The following is a 27,678-nucleotide window of genomic DNA, read 5'->3' as shown; positions in this document are numbered from 1 at the left end:
GCGCGATGACCGCACCGCCCCCGCCCGCCGCGGCTTTGAAGGCCGCTGCCGCCCCGCCCGCCCTGTCCCGCCGCGGCGCAAGATGGCGGCGCGGCTGCTCCGCCTGCGAGGCTTGCTGCGGGCCGCCGGCCCCCGGCCCTTCTCTGCCCAGGCCAGGTTAGCGTTCGTTAGATGGTGGGCATCGCCGGGGCTGGGGGTGCCAGGCGGCTGCGTCTCGGGGCCCCGCCGCGGCGCGCCGTGAGGGCGGGCGGGCGGGCGCCCCCGCGCCTGGGCGCGTTGAGGTGTCTGTGTGTGTTTGCCTGCGTGGGGCTGGGGGTGTGCGTTCTCATGGGCTGTGTGTGCTACATGCACACATAGATATACACAGGTGCGAACATCCACCACATATATATATATCTGGAGGGGTGTGGATGCGTGCTCTGTGTGTATCGGGAAGGTGATAGGCACAGGCGTGTATGTGTATATAGGCGTGGGTCTATACCTGTGCGCCTACGCCCCCATCGCAGGAGGCTGCTGGGGTCTGGGTGAGTGGCCTGGGCCCGGCAGGTCCGGGAGCTCCCCCTGGGCCCGGGATGCCGCCGAGTCCTCGGTGTCCGCCAGGCCCGAGAACCCCCGCGCGTCGTCGTGACGGGCTCGACCTTTGCCCCAGTTGCCGCCGGCGCTCGGGGGACGCCGAGTCCCGCGGTGGCGGCAGGTGACGGGGCCGGGCGCGTCCTTGCCTGAGCACCCTGGTCACCCCTGGGGCCCTGTGCGCCGTGGGGTTGTGAGCCGCAGTGGGACAGAAGGGTGGTCTTCAGCAGAGCTCGCCGTCATCGTAAACAGCGTTAAAAATAAGGTGGAGGTTCTGGGGGAGTCACTGTGTGCCTAGTGCGGGAGGGCTGTGTTTGAGGGTACAAAATGCCAAACAAGCAAGTTGCAGTAGCCTGTTTCTTCCAAATATCACTAAACAGAGTCTGTGTTTCAGATCTTAATGTGTTTCAGGCATTTAATCCTTTGCACCAGGAAGAGTGTGAGTTATGTCACAGTCATGGAGTAAATAACGGCAGGCTCAGCTCTGTGGGACTAAGCACAATTACGGTGCTGTGCTGGGAAACTGAGGAGAGATGAGCAAAATAGCTTGAGAAGGAACAGCAAATGCCTTTTCCGTTTAGCATAGCTCGGCTCTTTATTTATAATTTCACATGTTTTGTGGCAATAAAATAAAAGCAAGTCAAAGAACCTAGTGCACAAATGTAAGAAGTGAATTTTTGTTTTCAGCACTGAAGCAAACCCTTCCCTGTTATTTTGTAATTATACTTTACTTGTGTGGTTTCAACTGCTGACATCTACCACTGTTTCAGATTTTTTTTTTTTTGTTAAAGAAGCATTTTATTTGTGTGTATCTTTTTACCAGAGTTTTGGGAGGATTAGCCTTCCTGTACAACAAAAATACTGGAAGTTCGAAGGAATTAGAAAGTATTGTTTTCAAGGTTAGAACTATGCAGATATATGTGATAATGCAGAGTATAGTACAGCCCTCAGTGCGTGCAAATCCATGTTGTATTTGCTTTTATTTTGAGTGCGTGAACCTTCACTGTCATGGATTTGTGATCTTGAGACTTTTGGGGGCACGTACACAATGAAAAAAACACACAAAAAAGTTTACTTGTTCAAAAAGTTACCCCCTCAGTTTAAATTGAGCTGAATTGCATTTTGGAGGCGGTGCGGCAGGGGGAAAAGCAGTGATGAGTTTTATCAACTGTAATGAACAGAACTTTATCCTTTGACCTATGTGTGTATTATTATTGTTTTTAATTTATTTGAAGCATTAAGGACAAACCGATCTTGTCTTACCTCCTTTCACAGCCCAGTGAAGTACAGTGTGCGTTACATCTTTATATTTATTGTAGGTATCCGTTGGAGCTAACAGTGTGGTAGCCTTGGGATGTGAACTATGTTTAACATCACAGGTGTTTTCCTTTTTCTTAAAAGGGTTATGTAAATGATGGGTCTCTGTGTCCTCACAGATGCTTTCACTTGTCTTTTTTAGTCCTCTGCAAACTGAACAGCATGGCACAAAGCGCCCAGAACCATCCTCTGCTAAGAGTTTGGTTGATATAGGCACTCGGAGGATCTTCTCATCAGATCATGATATCTTCAGGGAGAGCGCCAGGAAGTTCTTTCAGGAAGAAGTGCTGCCTTTTCACGCTGAGTAAGATACCTCTTAAACATTTTAGTTTGCCAAACAATATGCATTTTTCCACCAAAATGCTTTTTGGAGTGTTATGCTTGATATGACAAGATAAACAGGATACTTGCTTTCATTTACAAGCTTTCTATTTCAAATTTACTGTATTAAAACAAACCTGCCTATGAAAATCATACGTGAAGAAAAATCACACGTAATTAAAATTTGCTGCATTTTTTGAGCTCCAGTGTAGGCAATCTGGCATCCTTGTCTTAGGCCTATAAGCAGACAAATGGAGTTTACAGAGTTGCAGTGAAAGTATCCCTGCTTATAGGTATTAACTCTTGACGCTGATGTCTTGGGCGTAGAGTTAGGGAGGCAGTTCAGTTCCCACACTATGGAACTGCTGTCATCCAAAATAGCATTGACAGTGTGTCTAGGTTACATTGCAGTAGATTTTGTAAATACATTACACATGGGATGGTAAGCTGGATTACATATTGCCAAGAAAATTGCACAAAATATCTTTGTTTAAATTTCTTTTTTGCTTCTGTGGGAATATGTGTGGTCGTCCGCACAGAGTAGAAGTGTCGTACTTCCATTGGACTAGAGCTGGAGGGTGTTTTTTGCCCTTATTTTAGCTGATTCCAATCATGTTATAGTTGGGAAAGAAAATAAGTGAACTCAGAATATGTTTTTGAACAGAAAGCGTTAAGCTGCAGTAGTGTCTTAAGCAATTTTTACTTTAGTTGAAAAGCATTCCTACAAAAACACTGGGGGGTGGCGAAGGGCTTATTCTGAAATCCTGCTGCTAGATGAGTTCCCTGGTGTAGCTCACAGTGTGCATCCACAAACAGTTGAGATGGCACAATTGAGTGGGTGGGGTGTTGTGGCTCTGGGGCAGAAATGAGCAGCAGGAGGCAATGGAAACAGCTTACATCAGGCTTGTTGCCAACTATTTTTTCATCCTCAAACCATAACCTCAAAGTAGTATGCTTTTCCACCGTACAGTCATAATCTGTCCACAAAACCAGATATTTTCCCTCATCTCTTGTTGGAATGACTTCTAGTGCAGGTTTGTGAACAGGCACTGGCTCCGCTAGAGGTTACTGAGGATCCTGTTCGCTAGCTTGCTGACACAATGATTTCCTAGAGAGCCTGGAACAAGTTGGACTTGTGTTCTTGGTTCACTTCAGCGACCTTTGAACCATTCTGTTCTCACACCTTTTAAGTAAACAAGGAGGCTTCAGGCAGAGTATATTAATAGGCTGGGCTGATGTGGAGAGACAGCTGTGGCACCAGTGAATGCAATTGTGGATTATTGCGAGGAGAAGCTTTGGTGATGGGTGAAGTAGAGCCTGGAATGGGTGGGATGTTCTAGCAAAGCAGCAGCCGTGACAAATAAACAGTAGCACATGGGGGTTTTAATGCATGACTCTGTTCTTGTGTTCATTTTGCAGATGGGAGAAGGACGGCCAGGTGAGCAGGGAGCTCTGGCAAAAGGCTGGACAGCAGGGTTTGCTGGGTGTTGCTATTGCTGAAAAACATGGAGGCATCGGAGCGGATATTCTCTCTTCAGCTGTGGTCTGGGAGGAGCAGTAAGTACTAGACGCTTCAGGAACAATTTCAGTGATATTATCAAGAGATTTTTTTTCCATAAGATGTCCTCATTACGGAATACGTTTGCTTACAGAAAATGGTGTTATCTTCTTCATGGAAAGCATAGTTTAGATGCATGTAAATCCCTCTTAAGTATTATGGATGGTTGTTTAAGGAACAAATGTCATAGTGCTCCACTGTTAGGACTCTGTGGCTGGGGGAAGCATTTTCGTTAGGCCGATACGCTACATACCCATTTGGCCATGAAAGTACATTCTGTAAATAACAGTACAAGTGCCACAAGCTCAGGTTGTGGGAGACTTCTGTGTGGTGGGGCTTTCTTCATTGTTGGGTCTATGTTGTAACGGTGTAAAGTTCAATATTTAGATCTCTGTAGTACTTCTATGAACACCTTTTTTTTTCCCACTCCTCAAGGATGTATGTTAACTGTACGGGCCCAGGATTCAGCCTTCATTCAGATATAGTCATGCCCTACATTGCAAACTATGGCTCTGAAGAACAGATTAAACGCTTTATCCCTGAAATGGTTGCAGGCAAGTGTATTGGAGCTATTGCCATGACAGAACCCGGGGCTGGCAGGTAAGCTAAATACTGAAACAATGGTCTTAACATTATGTGTTCTCTATTGACTTGTCAGTGAAAAAAATTCTGAGCCTTCCGGTTATATAGTCGTTTCAGTGACGAGACACTATCCTAGATTAGGTAGGAACTCAAAAAACCTGTTACATATAGATTACTTTATTACAGCTTTGTCATTTATGGATATTCGCTCAGAATCCATTTCTGTATTGTCTCACTGTGGGCAAATACACTTTCTATTTGCTTTTATAGTCTGAGTTTATAGTTGCAAACTTGCTTGTGGTATGAACATACTTCTAATATGAAATGTAGTAAGGAGAAAATTACATGCCTTGGTAAAGAGGGCTTGGCATTATTATTAGCTCTTGTGAAACAGAACACCTTATTTTCTTTGCCCTGAGTCCTTTCCAACAGAGGAATGTCCCTCCTTGCCCATCATTATTGAAGGGCAGACAGTGCGTGTTTGGAGTAGACACAGCTGATCTGTCCAGTTTCCCAAACAGAGAGAGACAGGTGAAGAGCAAAACCTGTTGGTGTCATAATTCTACAAATGGTAGATGTTGCCAGTGGCTTTTTACAGAGCCTCCTGATCAGGGGTGAGCCTGCTTAGAGGATGTCGTTTTGTCTGGCGTTTGTCATCCAAGGCATATTGGCGTAAGGGGATGCTGACCCATTGGTGTCAGTGCTTGTATTTCACCACTTTCTACAAGCAGATATGTTAAAATGGGACCTTGTGTTCTTGTACAGTTGCATAGGTTTATCATCCCTTCCCACAACGTGCTTGTGGTTTCTATGTTATGCTCTAAGCTATTTCACCGTATTTCACTATCCTCCTATGCGTTTTCACTGAGCCCATATCTGGGTGGTGTAAAATCCACCTCATTTTACTGGGTAGAATTAAAGATACAAATTGCAGCTTCTGAAATGGTTTCTTGAAGGACCTTTTGTATTTCATTTTAGTGACTTGCAGGGAATACGAACATATGCGAAAAAAGATGGAAGTGATTGGATTCTTAATGGGAGTAAGGTAAGTGAACAAGACGTGTATACCACTCATAGGCTTTGGGAACTGAATGCATTTGGGCAGTGAAGGATGTACATCAGCATTAGTATCTCCCCCAGTCCTTTCAATTTTGTTTTTTTGTGGGGTTTTTTCCCCAGTTACTATCTCATTTCTGTTGCTGTCACTTTATGGATGGGCTTGAATAGGTTCTTTTTATATCTTTAAAATAACCTTATCAAAAGGCCTATTTTCCCTTAAGCTGGGAAGAAAAGGGGGGGGGCGGGGAGAAGAAAGAAGTCCTGCATAGTATGAACTGGACCAGGGCTGGTTTTTTAGTGCTGAGGTTGAACAACAAAATATATATACTACTACTGTAGTGGCCTGAGTAAAACCTTGTGTGACCACAATGCAAGCCGTGGAATCTGTATTCATGAGCCTGCTGGTCATCATGTTAGCAGTATAAAACCCAACTGCATCAGATGCTCTGTGTGTGTTGTCAAGCTGTTGCAAAGCTGACAGTGTTAACCTCTTCTTTCATTGCCATTGTAAAAAAGCAAGAAGGCAGAAGTAGCGCTCAAATGGAAGTGTGGGTTCAACAGGGTGGTGTGTGGTTTGTTTTTTCTTTTTAAAGCTATGAGAAGTCTTTATTTTCTTTCTCCCCCCATTCCTTTGTACTCGTGCTGATAACATGGTACTGAGAGAGACTTCTGACCTTAGCAGAACTTGTGCAAGCAGGGAATGTGAGAATGTGTGCAAGCAAACATGCATGTAGAGGTGTTCAAAAGGATACTTGACTATGCTGCGCAGCTGAAGCCAAGCAGGACAGATAGCTCGTTTCTTTTGCTGGAGTTAAGATGGGTCACTTTGGCAGGTTCATGAGTCGTTCTACAGGATTATAGTAAGCAGTTACGACAAGAAGCAGTTCGTAGTTTTGCATGTTGTACCTTGCTAATTTAATTTCTAGGAAGGAGAACCTCTGTGTTCATTTGAGACCAAATTCCTTCTTTATGATGGGACAGACAAAAGAAATTGATCTGTGCGTTCTTGAACTTCACACTTCTGACCCACACAATACTTCTCAAACTAATTCCTACTTTAATAGACCTTGTTCCAAAACACTTAATTCAGACAGCTTAAAGCTTAAAATTCTTCTGGACACTTAAACCTTACCTTTCAGTTCACCTGTGAAAACATCAGTGCAAGTTTTCTTTATGCTGCTTGAAGGTCTTTTCTAACATCTATCCACCCAGCTCGTTGGTTTTGTTACAGGTATTCATCACTAATGGTTGGATGAGTGATGTGGTGATTGTGGTTGCGGTTACAAACCGGGAGGCCCGATCTCCTGCTCATGGAATCAGCCTTTTTCTGGTGGAAAATGGAACAAAAGGTTTCATCAAAGGACGCAAGCTGAACAAAATTGGCCTGAAAGCTCAAGTGAGTTCGTACAACCCCTAACGCGTAATAGACTTGGAAGAAGTCTAAAACCACTTAATGCCTGCCATTAGCTAAATAAATAAAAAATGGAACTGTGCTGCTATTCTAGGTCTTAGGCTTTAGAGCACAAATGATATACATGCAAAGTATGTATGCTGAGTGTGCCTATGGAAGTTTGAAGCCTGTGATGTCCAGGGAGAAGCTGAGGAAGCTCGTTTCGTTCACACTGAAGGAGCCTGGAAGAACAGGATCTTATCCACGTCTTTAGCTACCTAATGGTTGGCTGTAGAAATGGAGCCAGATTCTTCTTAAAGGAGCGCAGTGAAAGGGAGAGTGGCAAGGGACACCAGTTACATTAAGGAAAATCCTAAGTAGGTGTTAAGAAAAAAAAAATTCACCACAAAAGTAATCAGATACTGGAAGAAGGTCCCAGAGAGTTTGTGGAGCCTTCAGCTTTAGAGCCTTGGAAAGCACAATTGGACGAGGCCCTCAGCTGCTTGCTTGGCTGGAGCTACTTTGAGTAGGAGATGAACTGGATGACCTCTGGAAGACCTTGCAACCTAAATGATTCTCTGATTTCAAGTTAAAGTGTACAGTAGCATGAAAAAAATGGGGCAAAAAAAGTGGGGTGAAGAGACGAGAATGTCAGGCTATGAACTGTTGCATTTAAAATCCTTTTAGGACACAGCAGAGCTGTTTTTCGAAGATGTGCGGTTGCCAGCCAGTGCCTTGCTTGGAAAAGAGAACAAAGGGTTCTATTATCTGATGGCAGAGCTCCCTCAGGTAAGAGGAACGTGAGGGTTTGTAGGAAGAATACAGAGACAATTTTTGTCATGGCAAGATCTGTCTTGGTCTTGAAGATTACGTTTCGTGGGGAGCCACCTTGGGCTCAGAACTGGGATGTCTGTAGGCAACATTGTGTTGATACTGCTGCTTTTTAACTGAAGAACACAGTACCTAGTGCTAAAAGTGCTGTTCTTTGGGCATTGGTAAAAATGCTGATATCCCACCAGCTCAAAGACAGATCCCTTCGTCAACAGCCCAGCTATTGAGGAACCTGAGGGTAGTGTATTTAAAAGAAAATATCACGGTTTTCTTGTATACTTCTACCATGAAACCACTTTGCTTAGTGAATTAAATATAGCTTGGAGGGCTCTGATGCATTTGGCATTCTATTTAAAGAAACGAGCAAGCACTGCTGTTCTAGCTCTTCTACCGATAGAAACATACTAAAGATATAAGGAACTCTTTCTTTGTCCATATAACAAAATACCCTGCTAGTGGAAATAACAGTTTGTGAGCTAGTTTACGAAGTTTGGGAATTATTGGGGAGGACAAAGAAACAAAGAGGTTTTTTAAAATGTGACTGTGCTTTGTCAAAACTATGACTTTGTATTTGCCTCATCTGGAAGGAATCATGTTTATTTAATTTTATACTGTGAATGAATACGAAACCTCATCAAAGGAAATCTTTTACTGCTTTAAAGAAATAGATGCACTCCTGAACAGGTTCAACATGATGCATCAGATGATTTCAGTGGTGCTAGAAGTATTTCTGTACTTAGTTTCTCTTTTTCAACATGTCACGAGGAAGGAAAAAACAGCCAGGGTTTTGTAGTAGGTTTTGTTTTTTTCTAGAAGTGTCCTGTTGAAATTTTTAAATACAGTTGTTGTTCAAACTGAGCGGTGAAGACCAGTAATTGAAACAGAAGTTGATGTGAATGTTTTGGTCAGTAAGAGTTGTGTGGTTCATTTGTAGCTATTTTTTGTGTCATTGTGATAGAACATTACCCCATCAAAGACTTACAAGTGAGCTTCGGGCAGCAAAGTGTTTGTCCCACTCATTAATTTCAGTAATGCAGTGTGTCTGGTTTGATACTTAGTGGGACTTCTGCCCCCCTCCCTTAGTGAACAACACTGAACATCTGTGTCCCAATTGTGCATCTGATATGGAGAAATGTAGGACTAATTCAACTGGATTCTGTAATTTGTGTTTCAAAAGGAAAGACTGCTCATTGCTGATATGGCTCTTGCCAGTTGTGAATTCATGTTTGAAGAAACAAGGAATTATGTGAAGCAAAGAAAAGCTTTTGGGAAGACAATTGCACACTTGCAGGTGAGTTTGAACTGGGAGACTTGTGTATGTATTCCAGTGTGCATTTGCTTTACATCTGTGCATGTGAAATAGTGAGCAAATGAAAATCACCGGGCTGTTTTGAAAGGACTGTTCGCACAGGTTTCACTGTTGGACTGTGGCTGTTTGCCTCCATACCCATCGTTCATTTTTGAAAAACAAAAATAATAAACCCCAACATGACAAAAGTCTTTATGTATGTATTTTACAATTCTGTTACTTCCCAGCAGTGCTGGTTTTGGAAGTGAAATATGCAAGCAGAAACTATACTGGCGTTTTGCTGCTGATGAAGAAAAATTACCTGGTTGCCCTTAGGCTTGTGTTTTACTGTCGGAGGGCCCTAATCACAGGGTCTGTTACACCTGCACGTATTTCTGTATCTGCCTGGAATCCTGCAGACTGCAGAAGAGCTTGGGACATGTGCAGGTGCTGCGTTCCTCTGCACATTATGCATTGCAGACAAATGAACTTTGAGGCTGATACTGGTGGGGGTTCCCAGGCAGTGACCTTGCTGCCTGAATGCCCGCGGAGGTGCTTGTGTTCAGCTTTATGGACATTGTAATGAGATTCCTCAGCTAGCAGCTAGCCGGCTGTTTAAGTGAATGCAGATAAAACTGTTGGGTCATTCTCTGAGCATATCTCACTCCTGACAGTGGTAGTTAATTGTATTTTGAGACATTTATGCCTGCGCTCTTTAGTTGCAGTCATAAAACAGATGTTGGTTTCCGCAGTATTGCGTTGTTACAGTTTTCGTGAAAACCACATTAGTTGTTGGGGCTGAAGCAGACCAAGCTCCTGCATGTTTGGTTTATAGGATAGAAATGACTCATGCGTTAGAGGATGTTGGCTGCCTCTTTTTTTTTTTTTTTAATATACTTTTGAGATAATTAAAAAAAAATCCATTTCTAAATCTTGAGACTTCCTTTGTCAAAATCAAATCTTTAGTTGTTAATAGCAGCAGAATTGGGCCCTTTAGAGGCTGGAATGCTAGGTATCTTTCAGGAAATTATGATCTTTATCTGTTTTTAAAGCTAACAGTGACAAATCCGTAATTACAGATAGAATTTACTTCATAAAGTATATTATTTTTGTCAAAATAATCCATTCTTGCATACCTTTTCAGTTTCCTTCTTGTTGCCGATGGCTAGAATGTGCATATAATCAAAAATCCTTTCTGAAGAGCTCTCCCTTGCTTAATTAATTTAGTCATGCCACAGTCCAGTGTTTGAAATTAAATCTTTTCTTTGTAATAGTAGACTGGCCCGTTATATTTATTGTCAAGGGAAGCAAGAAGATTTATTTTTTTATATTCCATTTTAGGACTGTGAGATTAGAAAAAGCTTTTGTTACTGGGTGGTGTTTTAACAGCTCCCTACCAGAATTACAAGAAGATGGTTGACCACTTGCCTGGTCTGGTTTTACATAACTGTAGCAATGGGTTTCACCTCTTCTATCTAGAAACTTGGAATTCCAACGCGGCAGACCTCAGTGTTGAAAAATTTTCTGACAGTCTAAAATTTTCTTTTTTGTCTCTTTGCATGTGAATTAAACTCTGAAGAACTGAATGCATAGAAAAAGCATTCAACAGATGATAAAATGATATTTATTGGGGAAATAAGTGGCTCTACGATGTCAAAGGATGTTCCCCCACAAGAGGGAGCTGAGAGTGGCAGAGCACCCAATGCCTCTGCTCTCTAGGAATTTGTTTTTAGGCTCTTGAGGTTTTTCACTTAAGGTCATGTTTTGAGTTGACCTTGAGAAGTAAAGGGCAGTAATTTCCTCTAATAAGATTGGTAAAGACATAATTGTATGGAAAGTAAGCTGTCTTCTGGTGTAAAGAGCCAAAGTATTTTGAAATAGTGATTTCTAACAGAAATCCTTTCAGAAAATGCTCCATTTTCTACTTCAAATATCACTTAAAAACTGTACTACTTCTGTTCTTTCTTTCCTCTGCCTCCTCTGTCCACTTCCAAAATAAGACTGTACAGCACAAGTTGGCCGAAATGAAAACACAGATTTGCGTGGGCCGAGCTTTTATGGACAACTGTTTGCAGCTGCATGCAGATAAACGTCTGGACTCCTCCACAGCTTCTATGGCAAAGTATTGGTATGCGGTTAAAGTCATTTGGAAGTGTTACTTGCATGATCTCGACAGGAGTCTAATGATAAAAACACAGAACTGTTCAGATGCAATGAAAAGATAAAATTACTGCCTGATTAATAATAACATTGCCAGCTTCTAGTAGAGACCGCTAGGTTTAACTTTAATCATGTAGTCAGCAGAAATCTTAGTTAGGTTAAAAACCAGGGCTGGTTAAACAGATCAATTTCAAAATAATAGTGTACTTTTAAAAACAGGCTTCCATTAGTAACAAGATCAAGACTCAGCTTTAGCTTCAAGTAAAAGTGAGTAATTCAATGGTATTTAGGTAAATATTTACAATTACTGTAGCAAATTGTAGTTGGGTGGGGTTTTTTTGGGCAGGATGTTTGGTTTTGTTTTTTTTAAAGGGGGGATGTTTGGTTTTTTAAAAGTGCAGGTTTATTTGAAGCCTGTATGATACTTTTTAGTTAATGTTACTTAGCGATAGCTGTTTGACCCAGCCAGTTTTTGAAGCTCTCTGGTTTTGGGAGGGAATAGTTGGCTACAGCTGTTGCTGTAACTGAGACTAAATGGTGCTTTCCTTTATTGGCCAGAACTCCTCCTCCTCTCCCCGTACTCGGTGGTGTTATCTGTTAACTTGGGCTTAACCAGAGAATGCTGGATGAGTAGAAGCCTCTAAGATAGTGGCACATGAATTTGTATAGTTTTGCTTTGCTTGCAAAGATGGGAGGAAAAAAAACCACATCAGACATGAACAAATAATTTTATGCAAGATGCACAAGTTTACAGATTCTAGCCTTTTAAAAATAAGCGTAGAGGAAATGAGCGGAGAACACTAAGGGAATCCAGAGAAAATATTTACAATGAAAGGAAGGGTTTTGATTGAGTGCTGTTCCTGGCACTGATTATGTAGAAGTACCAGGTACATGAGCAGAGGCATTCGATTCTGAGGAGGAGGAAACAACTAGTGCCGGCTCAGACTGACTTCCTCAACACATTTCCCAAAGCGAGGCATTTGAAACTCCCCCACCCTCCCACAGTTTAGCACCACAATTTGTTGTGGATTCCCCCTTTCCCTAGTGGAGTCCCAGTGACTCCCTTCCATAAAACTTATCTTGCATGGTCTAGAAAAAGCTTCAATGTAGAATTGCTTTATTCCTTAGTGTTTCAGGAGACTATCTCCAGTTAATTTTGCTTCAGACTTCTGTATAGTCGATGATTTGAGTTAGAGCTTTGAAGGTTTTTAAAACAGTTTGTGCATCTCTCTCCTAATATCTGATGAAAGGTCTGTAGATTTTATTTTTGTGGTGACAGGTTGTATTATATACCTAAATCAATTTGAAAATATATTTAGGGAAGACAGTTGCAGTAACTCGCCACTGCAGACTTAAAGTTGGTATAGCAAACTATACGGATTTAATTGGATGAGGGGATTGTCTGGAGAAATGGAGAGGCGTGGTTTGGGGAAAAGGACTCTTAGATTCCTCCATGAGAAGCAATTGACTTGAATCATCACTTTCTTTCCTTCTGGTACCACTCTGAAAGTTGGGTGCTTAGAAAGTGGGGTTTTTTTCCATGTCTTTTAACTTTAGCTTGAGCTTCTAGTGCAGTTAAAATCTTATTTGGCAGTTAAATCCATGTTTTCCAGTGAGCAATTCTGTTTAAGAATTACAGTATTTTTTTAGCGTTGAGAACTATAAAATCTATTAAGGAAAATGAATTATCCCCAGGTGATGGCTAAACTCAAAGAGCATCCTGGTGTGTTGCTGGGGGGGGGGGGGGGGGGGGGAAGCCTGTGGTGCTGTTAGTTTTTGACAAGGCTGAGGGATTTGGTAAGAAAAGAGTCTATATCAGCCTGCTTTACAAAAGAAATCTCTTGGCCTGTAAGAAAGGTGAAGAAGCTTGTCTGTTTTGAAAGCTTTCCTTCTCTGAGAGCTCTTCCATAAGGAGAACAAAGATTTAATACATTAAATTGAACGGTATTTATTTCTTACCGACCATGTAAGAAGAAAAAAGTCCCTCAGAATATAAAGTATTTTAAGGGCCGGCATTTAAGATCAGTTAGAGAGAGTAAAAGGTTTGCTTATATTTTTGTCTTGCTAACTTATCTGTATCTCTAGTAATGTTGCACAGCATAACGTCTTTCTGAAAACAAATTTCTTTTTGGCCGTTTAAGGTCTTCTGATCTCCAAAACAGCATAGCCACTCAGTGTGTGCAACTGCACGGAGGATGGGGATACATGTGGGAGTATCCAATTGCAAAGTAAGTGTAACATTTCAGACTTGAACGGTGAAAGATTTCCACCAAAGTAAAATGAGGCATTTCCTTTACGTCTGCTTGTCAGTTATTTTGTGTTAGTTCTGATTTACTGTTCCTTTTCTCATCATGTTTATTGAAAGGCAATCTACTGTACAGAGGTCTGCAGGAAGGCTTTGTTTTGATTCTCCGAATAACTCATAAGCTGTGGAGCAGTTACTGTCTGTTATTTCACGAAATAGAAGTTGCTTTTCTAGAAGAAAATGATAACTGAAAAAACAAAGAAGCAATATAAGAATAAAAATGAGGGGAGCTAGTTTGAACGTGTAATCTGAAATTAAATGCATACGTATGAAGGAAAGAAAACATGTTGGTCAGCCTAAATCTTGTGTAATACCACAAGATAACAAATTGCCTAATCAAGAGCATGACTGGCTACGTTCAGCTTTTTTACACCTTTTTAAATGGAAGAGCGAAGAGATTTTTATGTAGAAAGAGGAATTTGCCATTCCCAATTTTTTGCCTACTTTGAAGTTTATGGAGTTTTTATGTATTTTCTTGTGTATTATCTCTGAAGATGTGTTTCCTTTTGTGTACATGCCATACTAAATGGAGGTTTTGGTGCTGTTTTTATTAAAAAAAAAAAAAAAGGGTAATCTGGTAGTAGAAATAGCAAGAACACGACTGCTGTGCAGTTGTCATAAGCAGATAAATTAATTTTTTTAACTGAGTAGGCTTAGATTTTTTTTTTTTTAATTCTAAATACAATAACAGTGTGAAATGTTGCTTTAAAATAACTTTCCTGCATGTTTTAATGGCTGTAATTTGTGAGTGTGCTGCACCCTATCTTACTAAATAGGAAGGCCAGCAAGCCCAGTTCAGGGTGTCCTAGAACCGCTGCTTATCTGTGCATGCGGTAGTTGTCCGTACAGGGTTTTATTATCCCCATGGTTCAGCAACATGCGTGTTTCCAGAGAATGCCGCATTGCTCCTGGGCTGCTCTCTGTATAACGAAGCAGAATTAAGATGGAAAAAGCACACTGTTATCGTCCTGTGTGCCATCACCAGCTGTGCGTGTACTGGTGCTGGTTCCAGCGTGAGGATGGAAATGGTTTGGCTGGATGTGGCTTTTCGGCTGCTGGCCCACATGTAGCTGGTGTCGGTAGAAGGCTGTAGCCAGCTGATGTGAAACCAGTCAGCGCTTTCTTTACCTGCCAAGGTGTTTGAGTCCCACCTCAAAGAAAGAGCTGACAGCACCGTTACCAGTCCTCTTGACAGGATCACCATTAGAGCATTAGAGCAAATTACTGTGATAACTATCAGTTTGGCTCTGCAGAAGTTGTTGGTTTTTTGTTTTTTTTTTTTCACAACAAGGAGGCACCTGGGTCTTGCGGTTCACGCAGGCTGTGCTGCGGTGCAGGATGTGCGTGGTGGTTGAGCGGGGGCTTCGGTGTCCAGAGCTGAGTTGGTGCTCAAGGGTGTGAGGAAAGGGGGAACAAAAACGGGGGGAGGAGAAGGGGAAAAGGTAGGAATCTGGTTTTATAGAGCTTAATTTTATTCTGGTTTAATAAGGGGGGATAGTGGAGACTTTACAATGTAAACAAAAAAAACAGGGAAGAGATACTAACCAAATCCCTAGTTTGGCCCAGTACCTTGGAAAGATGAAATATTTTTGGTAGTTGAAACCTCTTTGAAAATGTGGACCTCTTCAAAAATGGGAATATCAAGGGATCTTCAAAGATAAAAGTTGATATCTTTTTCTTTTGATTATGTGTCCATTCTGAGGAGTTGTTTTTTAATCTTGCCTTGTTTTATTATTCTTTTTTCTCCTCAGAGCTTTTGTGGATGCCCGTGTTCAGCCAATCTATGGTGGTACCAATGAAATAATGAAAGAACTTATTGCTAGAGACATTGTCAGTGACAAGTAGGGCAGATGCTTACTCCTTTGGAGAGTCTCCCAGAATCCCTTTGTATTAATATATGGCATAAAATCAGACATCAGAATGTAAGTAAAATGAATGTGGTGTATCATATTCTTTCAAGGAAGTGACACTTAAAAGTAACAACAGTGTGTGCATAGGGAGGATATCTAATATTTAATGAACTTTCAATTTAAATATCTTTGGATGACACAGAGTAATTTTCTGGGTGCCAAAAGTTCTGTTAGCGAAAGGCAGTTTTGCATCTGGAACGTTATGGGTAGCTCAGTCTTTCAGACTTGATGCCACTATGTTGAATCCACCCCTCGCTTTTCAGAAACAAGTATCTTCTCTAGGGAAGCCACGTTCTTTACAAATAAACAGAAGTTAAATGTTAATATACCTTCGAATTTGTATTTCCCCTTGACAAGTATCACTGTGTCCAGGTAGAACTTGCCGCCGCTACTGTGCCTCTGCTCGCTGGGCTGGGGGGGAGCCTACCACTGGCCGCTATGTTTACATGTAACCCTGAATGCCTTATTTTAATCACTTTGTTCAGACAAACACAATAAAGCATTTCTATGCAATTTAGTGGTTGTCCGTGTTACTTCAAAGCCCGAGGGAGAGCCGGCGCGCTGCCTCTGCCCCTGTGTTCACCTCAGGGCTCTGAGGGGGAGTTTCGGGGAAGGGAAGGTCATGATACTGGTGAGTATTTTCAGGTATTTCCAAGTTGTTATTCCCAATAAAAATGCTTAAAACTATATATTTTTTTTAATATATAAATTATTTATACAGGCAGGGGGTTCTATCTTCACTCCCCAGGGCGCGGCACTGTGGTGTCCGTCCCCCTCCCGCCTCTTTCCCCTCAGGGCCCCGGCCGCGCCGCGCCCCGCGGAGGCGCGCGCTGGCGGCAGGAGGGCCGTCCCCGCCTCAGGCGCCCGGCCAATGGCGGGGGCCGCCCTCGCGCCGAGCCCCGCCCCCGGGCGCGGCGGATTGGCCATGCTCCGCCCCCCCTGCGCGGGCCGGCCCCGCCCCTCCGCGCTGCGCTTTAGCTGGGCGCGGACTCTTCAACAGCGGCAGAGGGAGCCGCGCCGGGCGCCGCGCCGCGCGGGCTGGAGGCGGCAGAGCCGCTGTGGAGAAGCCGGCGGGCGGAGGCAAGCGCGGGGCTTCGCGGGGTCACCGGAGGCGGGCGGCGGGGCCGGTTCCGGCTCCGCGGTGAGGCGGAGGCGGCGGCGAGGGGGGGGAACCGGGGCCGGGCGGCAGTTGGTTCCCGCGGCGGGAGCGGCTGTGGCGCCGCCGAGCGCTGGTTCGCATGCGCGAGGAGGAGACGCGGGTGGGGGCGGGGCAGGGCGGGGGGGGCCTAACGGTCCGGGCGCGGGGCGGGGCCCGCGGGGCTGAGGCGGGGGTGGCCCGGGCGCGCGGGGCGGGGGGAGTCGCCGGGCCGCGCCCCGCCCCGTGTCCCTCCCCTGCGGGTTCTCCCGTCCTTCCCCGCCGCTTTCCGCCGGCCCGGGCGTGGCTTCTGGCCGCGGTGCTGCCAGGCTGGCCGGGCCCCGCCTTGCCCGGGGGGTCTGCGGGCGCGGGGGGCTCACTCAGCCCTGCCGGAGCGGGCGGGAGGTATTTGTGCTGCCCCGTTCTTTTTACTTTGTTTTCAATATTTAGGTCAGTAGCTGAGTGGAAAAACTTCAGCCTGCGTTTTCATGTGTGATTTTTTTATATTTTTTTTTTTTTTTTTAATTCCCGGCTTAAACCTTCCCTCTGATAATCAAGCTGAACAGATTGCCACAGATTCCTTTGCCTTTGAGTGACCCAGACCAAGTTGGCTTCCCAGACCACTTACTCGTAAAATTGAATGCTTTAGATAAAGTAGATAGTAAAGCTCTGGAGAGCAGCTTGCATCCAGGTGCGTCCCTCAGCCTTCCTTGATATTTCCTGTGTGGGCTTGAGCAAGTCCTTTAATCCACTCTGTGCATCAGTTCCCTGGTTGCAAAATGCTGATGCACTTCCCAAAATAAAATGTAGCAGTGACAGAGGTACTTGATACTCCTCAGCAATGGGAAGCAAAGTAACCTATTTAAAAAAAAATAAATCCAAAGTCTGCTTTTTGTCAAAGCATAGGTGTTTCCTTTTTGTGCTTAATTTAATAAAAAGGAAATATTAAACTGCATAAAGCATGGTTATAACACTAGTAGGTGTACCAACTGAGAAAGCTAGTCTGTGTGCCTTAGGACTCTCCTTCCTTATTGGTCCGCATTGTGAAATCCTGCAAATGTTTTGGGGCGTTTAAATTCCAGTCATCTTACTTAATGTCAAAGAGCTGAATGGTTCTTGTTTAAGACCAGGTTTTATGGCCCTCTCTTCAAAGAGTGAAATTCAAAAAGATAACTGAAATGTTGATATGGACCTTAAAATGGATCTAAAAGTATTACAGATATCGATATTAGAGACATATGTACAACCAACTTATAGAGGCACCTGTACTACAAAAAGTGTTTAAGTTTAGCATATGCTAAAAATGACTTCAGGTGGTGCATTACAAATATATGACATTGTAGACTGAACAGGAGTTAGTCGATGGTAGTAAACTTGGAAATAATATATAGTTCTCTGTTCAGAAGCAGTTAGGAACAAGGAGAAAAACAACCCTGTTCAGAGATTTTAATGAGTCATGGGTTTTATCGTAAATGAATACCAATGAGTTCCACTTGAAGTATGTCCTTTTTGATGTTTTTCATGATTAAAACTGTTTGGGTGGTCTGTCTTAAATTCAGTTCTCTTACTGTTCAAAGAGAGATCCTTTTTAGGTGTATGTGTGTTTTGTTGTTTTGGTTTTTTTTTCAAAGAGGAGGAATTTGTGCTTATATCTTCTGGGGAATGCAAAACACCAGCATTCACAGTTTTATCTACGTAGTACTGCCTGCGCAGTGAGTGCTGCTGAAAGCTGAGACTCCCCACATAATCCTGTTTGGGTTTTTTTTTTCCCAGTCTATTAATAGAATAAAACACTAAAATGCTTAAATACTCTTCATGAGTAAGTGGGCTGCTTTCAAACTGAAAAGCTGCCCAGTGAGATATTTTTTTTCCCTTAAGGCTAGTCCCAGGTGCATTAAATATGGACTTCATTCCTTTTTCTTTCATACTCCTAACCAGAACATACCCAGTGGGATCAATATCTCTTTTGCGGTCATTGCTGCAAACTATTCTGTGAGAAAATGCAGATTATGCTATTGAGCTGTTCTTTCTGTTCTTAGGAATTACTATGATCCTGTAAGTTTTGTGAAAGTTGGGAGAGGTGGGTAAGGTATACCCAGGTGGGTGCCTCTCGCCAGGCGAGGCTCGGAGAAGGTGGCCAAAGTCAGCTCCTGCGCGCTCAGCTCGGCGGCAGCTCTCGCTCCTGGCAGCACAGCTCAGTGCCGCAGCAGCGCCTGTCTGCCAGAGCACCGCTTTATTTTTGTCCAGCAATTATTAAGAAGGCTTGTCCGAGAGGAGCTAGGGATTACAGGGCAAACAGCACAAAGCTGTAGGAAACCAGGTTTTGTCAGTTGTGTTGTAGGCAGATCAAGCTTGCTCGTGTAGCTGCTATCTCTTCTGCAGGTTTTTTCTAAGAGGCCTTAAAGCAGCTCTTTTCAATTTTAAATACAGTATTTTTGAACGTTCTTGCTGAGCTGAATTTTGGGTGTTTCACCATATGCTGCCTGCTGCCAGTGACTTTGCTTTGCTTTTGAAATGCCTTCTAGACAAGGAATAAACATTGGAAGTTTGCTTATCTGTAACACTGTTGATCTATGAATATACTGTAAACAGCTGTATTCATTTGAAATGTTATTTGTAGGCCTCTGAATTTGAAAGCAAAAAAAAAGGAAATGTGAAAATCTTCTTAACAAGAAAGTTTCGTGTGTTTGGGATGAGGAAAGAGGACTCATTTTACAAGAAGAGAAGGCTGGTACAGAGGAGCCTTGCAAACCCTCACGCAAATTGAGTTCTGTTGTCATCGAAAATGAAAAGATCACAAACAAAAAAGCCACTAAAAGACAAAGCAATCCTTCCCCCCAAGCAAAAATCCCCCCAAACATTGTCTGCAGTGTTGTGTAACAAAAGTGATAGTGTTATGCAAGGGGGGGAAGAGTCAGAAAGTGAAAGGACTATAAACAAAAGCCGGGAAAGGAATGCCACCCTGTGAGCAGGCAGGTTTGTGGTTGGGTTTTGTTGTGTTTATTTTATTGGTGCTGCTAATTACCAACACGAAGACGCTAGTTCCAGGATTCAGACAAATTCCGCTTAGGTACGTCTGGTAGAGAAGGGTATAACGCAGAAATGTCGAGTAAGGACTAAGAAATAGGTAGGGGGAGAGGAGCTGGGGTCATGGGGGGATTAGGCACCCATAGCTTTGGAGAGAGAAGGGAGCAGGGTGCGGGTGGGTGGGCACTGGGGCTTCGGTAAACTGCAATCCCGGGCTATATCCTGCTGGGTAATTAAGGCATTAGGGGAGGATAAGCATAACTTTAAACATCAGTTGCTGTACTGTGTATGTCTGGTACTTGTTTCTTCCATTCTCCGGTACTTATTTTACGTCACCTTTTCTTTTTACAATACTTTTTAGTCTTTCAAGTGTAGTGCGTATTCAGCTGATGAAAAGCAAACTGTTTGCCAGTGTAGTAGCATTTCAGCTGTTCTGGTTTTGAAACTTCAAGTAGTACACAACGGAAAAAAATCCTTGAAATAGTTTACCTATGACAAAAAAGCTTTTCCCAGAATGAAAATACAGGGCCTTCCTGAATACCATGTTGCAGTACTTGTCTCCCCTCCCTCTGCACACTTCCCCCCCAGAAGATAATAGGTTTTACTCTGGAAACTCACTTCCAATAAGGGAAGAGTGAAATTAATTTACTGCTTTCTGCCAAAATAAAATGAAATGCGTCAAAATGAAAATTGTACAATTCTTGTGGAACTGAGTACTTATACTAAAATTTGTTTTTAATTTTTTTGCAGCTGATGCTTTGTTTTGCTCATATACCAGTGACTTTTTGTGTGTGCGTGTGAACTTCTTGGAGAAATGCCAAGGACAGGAGACTGGGACAGTGCCAGCTTCTGTAAAGTCTTCTTGATGTCACTGAAATGAGAGGAACACACCTGAAGTGTCTCACACGACTGTCTTCAGGGCAGAAACATCGTGTGAAGTTTGCAAGTTGCCTGGGTAAGGGATAATTGAGCGATTTCTCTCTTCAAAAGCATTTTATTTCTTTTTTTAGCTATATTGTAATTTAAGTGTCTACTGTCAGGAACTCCTGATTAGTTAGTGGCTTCTTGGTGCTCTTTAGTTTAATGTTTGTGGTTCAATTTGGGGATACTTTGATTTCTTCCCCTCTTTCCCCTAAAAGTGGGGGGAAGAAGCCCCTGAAAGTCAAAAAAACCCTTAAAATAATTTACTAATGATATTCATTGCAATTTAGAGAATTTGAAACTGTACCAGAAGGCTATATAGTATTGGAGGGAATATGATCACGTTAAAACACAGTACTCTGAAAATTTTGTGCTGCTATTTTTTTGAATAGCCTCCCTCTTCATATAGGTATGAGGTATACTTCTCCAAAACTCTAGTTTGCTTGAGGAGCACCTCTGCTGTGTGTGGATATTTCCTGGCTTTCAGGAATGGCAATCTGTGACTGTTAAACCACTCAGGCTAAGGAAGGTATATAGTAAAGTTGGAGCAGTTACAGACTCCTTGCTCAGTGTATGTAGGTACCAGGCTGTCAGCGTTCTTCTGAAAGAGCTTCTTGGGGTTCCCAGGGACAGTTCTGTTGTGGGGACTCCCTTCAGTTCATAGTAATGCCACAGAGAAAGTGTGGGCTTCGGTTCTCTCCCCCTTATGTTGTAACCATGCTAAGTCACTTTGACTTCCTATAGTTATTTGCCATATGCTGAGAGAGGAGGAGGCATAGGTGTCTGAATCCATGGTCCTTTGGATTTAAAAATTCTTGTGCCTGCTAGCTCTTAAAAGAGTGGAAGGACACAAAGCCACAAGTCAGACAGATGCTGAGAGCATTGCCGAGTCACCTGAGCCTTTGCGATTTAGGGCTCCAGCTCTCATCAGTGCATTTCCCTGCCCTTACTGAACTGCTGTCCACTGGGGAGGACTTTGTGATGAATTCCTCTATAGCCTGAAGTTACTGGGTCGTTGATAAAGGTTAAAATTCTGGGGATTTTAATAGCGTCATTTAGGATTAGCGCTAGGACTACCAGACGTGGTCCCTGTGATGCTGGGTAGGTGATGCAGAGAGATGAAAACCTCACGGCTGAAGTATATGTGGAGCAATGAAAGGTGAATCAAGCATACAGAGAGTGTTAAGGCAGTACTGGAGCATGTGGCTCTTCGTGGTTTTTCTGTGTTTTGAGGGTTAAGGAGAAGGTATCCAGACTGGTACTTCTCAGCTCCTTAGGTTTCCACATCTCCCTTTAATGATTGCACCTTCAGCATAAAACCTGTAGTTATAAATAAGCTAAGGCTTCAGACAGGGAGTTTGCTTTTCTTAAGATCCATACATGGCAGACTCAGAATCATTTGACCCCTTATGGGATCTGTGCATTGAAAGTTGCTGAGCTAGGCAATTGCTGCGGAGATCAAAGAAGCTGGAGACATTAAAAGGAGGGCAATGGAAATGCTGCTCAACTAGTACACTGGTTAGAGAATTTACTGTGGAATTACTGTGCTATGCTCACTTCTGTTACTACTCTCTTACTCTTTCTGGTTTTGTCTCTAGCTTCTTAACCAAGAACTGACAGTAGCTTATCTTTCAGGCTTCTGCAGGCCACGTTCAGTTAAGTCCTTCATTGGGTTTATTTAAACATCTCCTAAACCAAGCTGAAAGCACAGTGTAAGGCAGTGATTCCTGCTCTGTAGGCTGTGTTGTAGATACAGTACGACATGGCAGCATAGCTGCTGACAGGAAGTGGTAAAGGTCGACACTGGTCTTTTGATCCCAAAGTTTGGGAACCCTTCATTTAAGATACAGCGCGCCACAGGCAAAGTAAAGGAAAACTGTTTGTCTTTATGCAAATTGTTATCAAAGAATATTGTGTTTGTATCGTGCAGACAGTGCCTGATGAATAAAGAAGAACTGTATACAAAAAACACAGGAAAGATTTTTTTTTTCAGGAAACATTTAGAACTTACAGTTCTCTGTTTTTAAAGCATTAGCCTTGATGGTTGGTTTCTAAAGTGTATTTGTGAGAATATATAATAAATTAATTAATCCAATGCTTGCTTTATATAGATTTACATTAAAAATATTTATACCAATAGTGCCTCTGAGTTTATTTCAGAGTGTTTCATCATGTGGTAGATGTTCTGCTTTGGTGAACTTCTAATAGGTAGCTGCATAGCTCCCATTTCTGTGGTACTGTTGATCTTGACTCTTTTAAGTATAAAAGAAATACTTGAACAAAAACTAAATGCAACTCCAGAAGAAATGTATCTCCGGAACAGATTAAAATAAAGTCCAGCTGGAGTTCTGGGGTGGGAGTGTGTAGTTGTGCGTTTCTGTGCGTGTGCATATACGTACACTCGTACACATATTTTAAAATGCATCCTTCCAGTCACAGGCTTATGGTCATGTTTTTCAGTTTGGGCAAGGTTAGATGACATTCTGGAACTTTGTGAGTCTTATTTCTCAGACTGATAGCATCAGAAATGCAATGAGGTATGAACACTTACTCCCCTGAGAGGTAAAGGCTTTCATTGCACATAGAACAACCTCTGAATGAAATAAAGAAAAAACAGAAAGAGTGTTCTTGTTTGACTTGGGAGGGAGTGTAGTCTATTTGTGTTCTTTAGATAATGTCCTTTTTTATAGAATCTTTGAATAATGTTGAAAAAACGAAATATTTGACAGAGTTGTTGTATTGTACCATGTCATGAAAATGAGAAAATTTACATGGCCCGTGTTATTTTCAGGTTTGCTGTAAACTACCTACCGTAGCTATAATGACACCAGCCCTCAGAGAGGCAGCAACAAAAGGTCATGGTATCCACTTGTCACCTTCTTTGTCCTCTAGAGCTATGGAGTCTGATACAGCTTTGTGCATGGAAAATTCCAGAGCAGTGGAAGAGAAGATAAAAGAGGACTCCATCGCACAGATTACTTGCTCAGTCCTGGGGTTCCCCACTGCTGACCCCAACCTCAGGAATGATATCTTCAGTGTGCAGCGTTTTGGTTCTCCACCATCCTCCAAGCGCTATCAGTCTGTCTTGTTAATGAGTACAAATTCTGCATTTAGCAACAAAACTGGTAAGCAAACGAAAGCGGGAGAGCCTGACTGCTCCAAGATGAGAAATTCATTACATAATGGTGCTGACACATCATTTGGTCAGATTAGTCATTCAGAACCTGAGGAACAGGTCAAAGGGGAAACATTTTCAGAGACCACATCTCCGAATTTGGCAGAAATGCAGAGACTTTGGGATTCAAATGTAACTGAATCCAGTAATGCAGAAGAAATGCAGCTTTTAAATGGTAAATGGTACAAGAAGAATGGTTTTTTGGGTAGGGCTTTGGAAGTCTGCGCTGAAACAATAAAAGGGGATTTATTACACCAGATTCTTCACAGGCCTTCAGAAGGGATTTTGAGCTGCACCCCGGAGGAGGTGTATGCTCGCTTACTCCAGTGTGTCACTAAGCAACAAATGGAAATCAGTCGCGCCAAAAGAACTCAGAAACGTTTACAAATGCTCCTGGCAAAGCATGTTATCAAACACTGTGATCAGCAGCTGAAATGCTTCGTGAAACATCAGCTACAAAGAATGAAGGTTTTCCATGAGCCAACCAGATTTTTGAGCGGTAGCTCCCTCAGGTGCACTGAAGGTTGGCCAGAAAACAACGCAACTACTTTGGAGAGTAGTGTGAGTACAGATGTACAGAACGGAGTTAGCATTGCACCAGGTGAAATCCGGGGGTTTGCACTTTCCACTGGAGGGCTGCTGTCTCGCGTGGAGAAGGATCTGGACTCTGATGCAACATGTAGCAGCTCAGATGAAGATGGTGAGGAACAGACTGTAAGAACAACTGTGGAAGCGTAAGTGTTAAATTCCTCATGTGCTTCATGCTTATAAATCGAGATGGAAGGGTCTAGACCTGCAGATTCCTTCTTGTGTGAGTAACCTCACTCAATAGATAGTCCTACTGAAATCAGCAGGACTGCCTGTGTGAGCAAGGCTCGGCATGGGCCAGGCAGAAAGTAAGAACTCCTAATTACAGCATTTAAGGAACAATTACTTTACTAGACTGTAGAGAGCTAGATTTTGTACTGCACTCGTATCAGTTTGCATTACATTAGTACCGTTAGTTATTCAATACTCAGATGGTGCTGTAAATCAAATAGCGATAGCAGTGCTGTAAATTACAGTTTTAGCTGGTATGAAAATAGTTTTAATTTTATTCTGGAGTTATTGAGAATTAGTCAATATTAGGATCTTGAAATCCTCTACAATGTGATAAAGAGTAAAAATGATCGTCTGATGCAGGTGTCATGCCATCCAGTATTTGGGGGGTTATATATTGAAAAAGTTTTGTACTTTGGATTATGATTTAGAAAATGTTTATTTACTTATTGAAGTTGTTCTGCTGCTGTGAATGAAGCTATCAGTGGTGGTTTTGTTGTTGCTGGTATCTTTTTCAAGAAGAACCAGAGGGAAATTAATATCATTAACTAACACTGTCTTGACTTGTCAGGGATCCTGTCAGTAGACATTATTGTAGCTTTGGAAATCAGTGGAGGATAAGAGAAGAAAGACAGTAAAATTGTTCCCTGATGGTAGTACAGCATCCTCTTTTTGTTCTTGTTTTTTTTTGAGTTTTTTTTTTTTTTTTAACCCTGCCTTGCTACAGTATTGACACAATCTCTTTGGTCAAGAAATTTTAGAAAGCATTGAAGACTGCTGCTTTCTCCTTCCTACAGCTGGAGAGGGCAGAGTATGTCTTAAGGTATGTTAGGATGTGATAGTCAGGACAGGGGCACATGGAATAGAGCTTCACACAAACACAACAGCTTGGTAGGTGCTTCATGGCACCTATGTTTCTAGTACTTGAAGTCAGAACTGGTTTTGTGTTTCCTGATCTGTTCTTATACTCCCTGCTGTCAGGGAGCATCTAGAAAGCATTAAGAGTGACATGGGTGTTTGAGGAAAAATATATATTTAAAAACATATATTTCTTGGTCTGTTTCTTGAAAAGCATAATGTTCAGAAGAAGTCAAGGAAGGTTCATCTTAAATTGGAAAAGAGCTATGCCCTGTAATGTGTTTATAGCTTCAGTTAGGGAAGCTTCAGTATAGCATGGTTGTATCAAATTGCTGCTGTGTTTCGTTAAACTCTGTAGGCTTGTAAAACAGAACGGAGAAAAAGTGCAAAGTAAAAAATAGTTTTCATTTTCTTTTATATATTGTCAAAATGGTAAATACTGTACTAAAGTCCAACCAAAGCATAATGACTTGCCAGCTAAGTTAGGATCGCTTTAAGTATTTGAGTTTGCAAAAGAATTATTCTCCTTTTGAAATATTTTAATGAAAAAACAGCATTTTTGGCTCTTCCCAGTGTAGCAGAATCCACATTCTTCTCCTAGCTGATATGTTTGAACTTCTGAGTAATAGCTCTGCCTCTAGGATTCTTATCTTGTGATTACATGAGCTGAAAAACTGATGAGAAACTCTTGATTCTCAAAGGGTAGTGGGTAATGCAAAACTTGGACCGAAGTTCTGTACGAGGGTTTTCTTTTGTCTTTGTTCCAGGGACAGTCAAGTTTCTAACTGCCTGCCAGTGCTTTACCTTTATTTCTTCTTGTGGCTTTTGAATTCCTTAAGTTATCTTTCCACTTAAGGCTTACTCAGTTTGTTTTGCTGCACTGACGAAAAAATCCACAGAGGATTATTAAATACAAAGACACCCCCTTTGGCTCAGGAAATCCCCAAGCTGCTGTGGCTGGCAGCTGAGGGAGTATTCTGGAGAAACACTGCTCCCTCCATGCCTGCCTGCTTGTAAGACTCTTATCTTGGCCACTGCTGAGAGGCAGGAGACTGGGTAGGTCATCTGTAGTCTGACTCAGTGCAACCCTTTATTTGAGGGTTATTCTTTTTCCTCCCTTTTTTATGTTCTTAGCGCTGAAGAGCAGTGAAGCAGCAGCAGTGACGAGGTTAGCAATGTGCATTAGCCAGGGCCTTGCTGGATTGGCAGTGCAGGAACCCCTGGTGTTTGAACTGCTGCTGGGCCAGCAGGCTCAGAGTTAAAGTACTACCCAATTTAAGCAGAAGACTCTTGTTTGTGTGCATAGGCTAAGGCAATGCTTGAAATAACATTGCAGTGAGGACAGGCTGTCTCTTATTTGAATTTATCATTATCTTCAGCTTGGAATATTTTTTTTCATTTCAACTTTCCTAAGATTTGTCTTTGTGGCTAAAAGGCTGCACTTTTTCTTCTGGGTGACAAAGGTAAATTGATTATTCACCAGTGCCACTGCTGAGATTTGTTGTTGCCTGAGCTTTACCACTTTAAGGCTCTTTAAATTGCCTTTCACCTGGTCAAAAGAAACAAAGTTAACATCCATTTTTATTTCTGCTGAGTGGATTTACATTCTTTGAAATGCCAGGGAATTGACTTGTAGTGTTTTCCAGAAATAATGTGATCGTGTGGGTGAGAGAATACTCGTTTCCTCGCCTGTGACTTATTTTTCATAGTGAAGACTTTTACTGACCTGGAAAGACTCTTCCTGTGTGATATTCTTCATAATACTTAACAGTAGGTGTTATAAGGTTCTATTAATGCAGCGATGAATGGGAAAATGTTTTAGTTTTCCCTATATCACAGCATACTGATCGCATTTAACTTGAGGGTATAATCACGCTGGTGGCTGATGATTGTTACGACTGCAGTGCTTTTTATTCTGTTTGGTGGGGGGAGGAAGTGTCAATCCAATGTGGAAGGGGGGAGAAGCCTGCAGTTACCGTGTTTACCTGAGAACAGTCTGTTTCCCATCAGGAGAGAGAAGTTGATTCTGGCTCCAATTCTTCACGGTAGAAAAAAACCTGGAGCTATTTTTAGCATTTTGAACCTGTTCATTCTCATTATCCTGAAAAGAATTCTACCCAATGAGTGTTGACATAAGCTCTTCTGAGCTGTATCTCAGTGCTTTGTGTCTCAAGTAAGATTGTCTTTATCCATCTATTTCAATACCTTTGTTGTTTGGTAGCAAATAGCTGCTGTAAGATATTTAGACTGTTGTTCATTCCTTGTGCATTACATAGGTGCTGTCCTTAAGACAAGAAAGATCTTTGGTCTGCTGGTGAAGGCATTTCTTCTAGCTAACAATTCACAGTACTTACTGAACTTCCCTAGCTCCTAGAGTAATTGGAAAGCCTCATCCCATTTCAAGAGCTTAATCAAAACACATTTGGTCCTTTGAGTATTTGCTAAAAAGAAG

At 42.4% G+C, this 27,678-nt stretch overlaps 2 protein-coding genes across 7 annotated transcripts in view; both read left to right on the top strand.

Annotated features, from left to right (window-relative positions):
* On the top strand, positions 1 to 15,808 carry ACADL (acyl-CoA dehydrogenase long chain). Its single transcript, XM_063340994.1, has 11 exons — positions 1 to 156; positions 2,030 to 2,191; positions 3,628 to 3,765; positions 4,202 to 4,366; positions 5,327 to 5,393; positions 6,639 to 6,803; positions 7,485 to 7,586; positions 8,806 to 8,919; positions 10,917 to 11,044; positions 13,218 to 13,304; positions 15,133 to 15,808. Exons 1-11 carry the CDS (start codon positions 83 to 85, stop codon positions 15,224 to 15,226), a joined length of 1,296 nt encoding a protein of 431 aa, XP_063197064.1. The 5' UTR covers positions 1 to 82; the 3' UTR covers positions 15,227 to 15,808.
* Positions 15,809 to 19,233: 3,425 nt separating this feature from the next.
* KANSL1L (KAT8 regulatory NSL complex subunit 1 like) overlaps positions 19,234 to 27,678 on the top strand; it is a 62,612-nt gene continuing 54,167 nt past the window's right edge. For 2 of the 6 annotated variants that reach the window (XR_010071929.1, XM_063340992.1), the window contains exons 1-3: positions 19,243 to 19,402; positions 20,204 to 20,408; positions 23,166 to 24,283. Coding sequence is in view for 5 of the 6 variants with exons in the window: in XM_063340992.1 (XP_063197062.1) it covers positions 23,196 to 24,283 (1,088 nt within the window). In the remaining variant the exon portion in view is untranslated. Of the gene's footprint in view, positions 19,403 to 20,203; positions 20,409 to 23,165; positions 24,284 to 27,678 lie in introns of all 6 variants that reach the window. The other 4 variants (XM_063340993.1, XM_063340990.1, XM_063340989.1 and 1 more) reach the window with 4 other exon arrangements.

Source organism: Chroicocephalus ridibundus, chromosome 7 (assembly GCF_963924245.1).
Source record: "Chroicocephalus ridibundus chromosome 7, bChrRid1.1, whole genome shotgun sequence".
NCBI classification, from domain to species: Eukaryota; Metazoa; Chordata; class Aves; order Charadriiformes; family Laridae; genus Chroicocephalus; species Chroicocephalus ridibundus.
Note: the sequence above shows the minus strand (reverse complement) of the source record. Positions and strands in the feature narration are given on the sequence as shown.

Bases quoted from the DNA above. Each gene is read 5' to 3' on its own strand.
- ACADL (XM_063340994.1), top strand. From the start codon at position 83: ATGGCGGCGCGGCTGCTCCGCCTGCGAGGCTTGCTGCGGGCCGCCGGC. The intron at 2,192-3,627 runs GTAAGATACCTC...TTCATTTTGCAG, and splicing joins GTGCTGCCTTTTCACGCTGA to ATGGGAGAAGGACGGCCAGG. The intron at 13,305-15,132 runs GTAAGTGTAACA...TTTTCTCCTCAG, and splicing joins TGGGAGTATCCAATTGCAAA to AGCTTTTGTGGATGCCCGTG.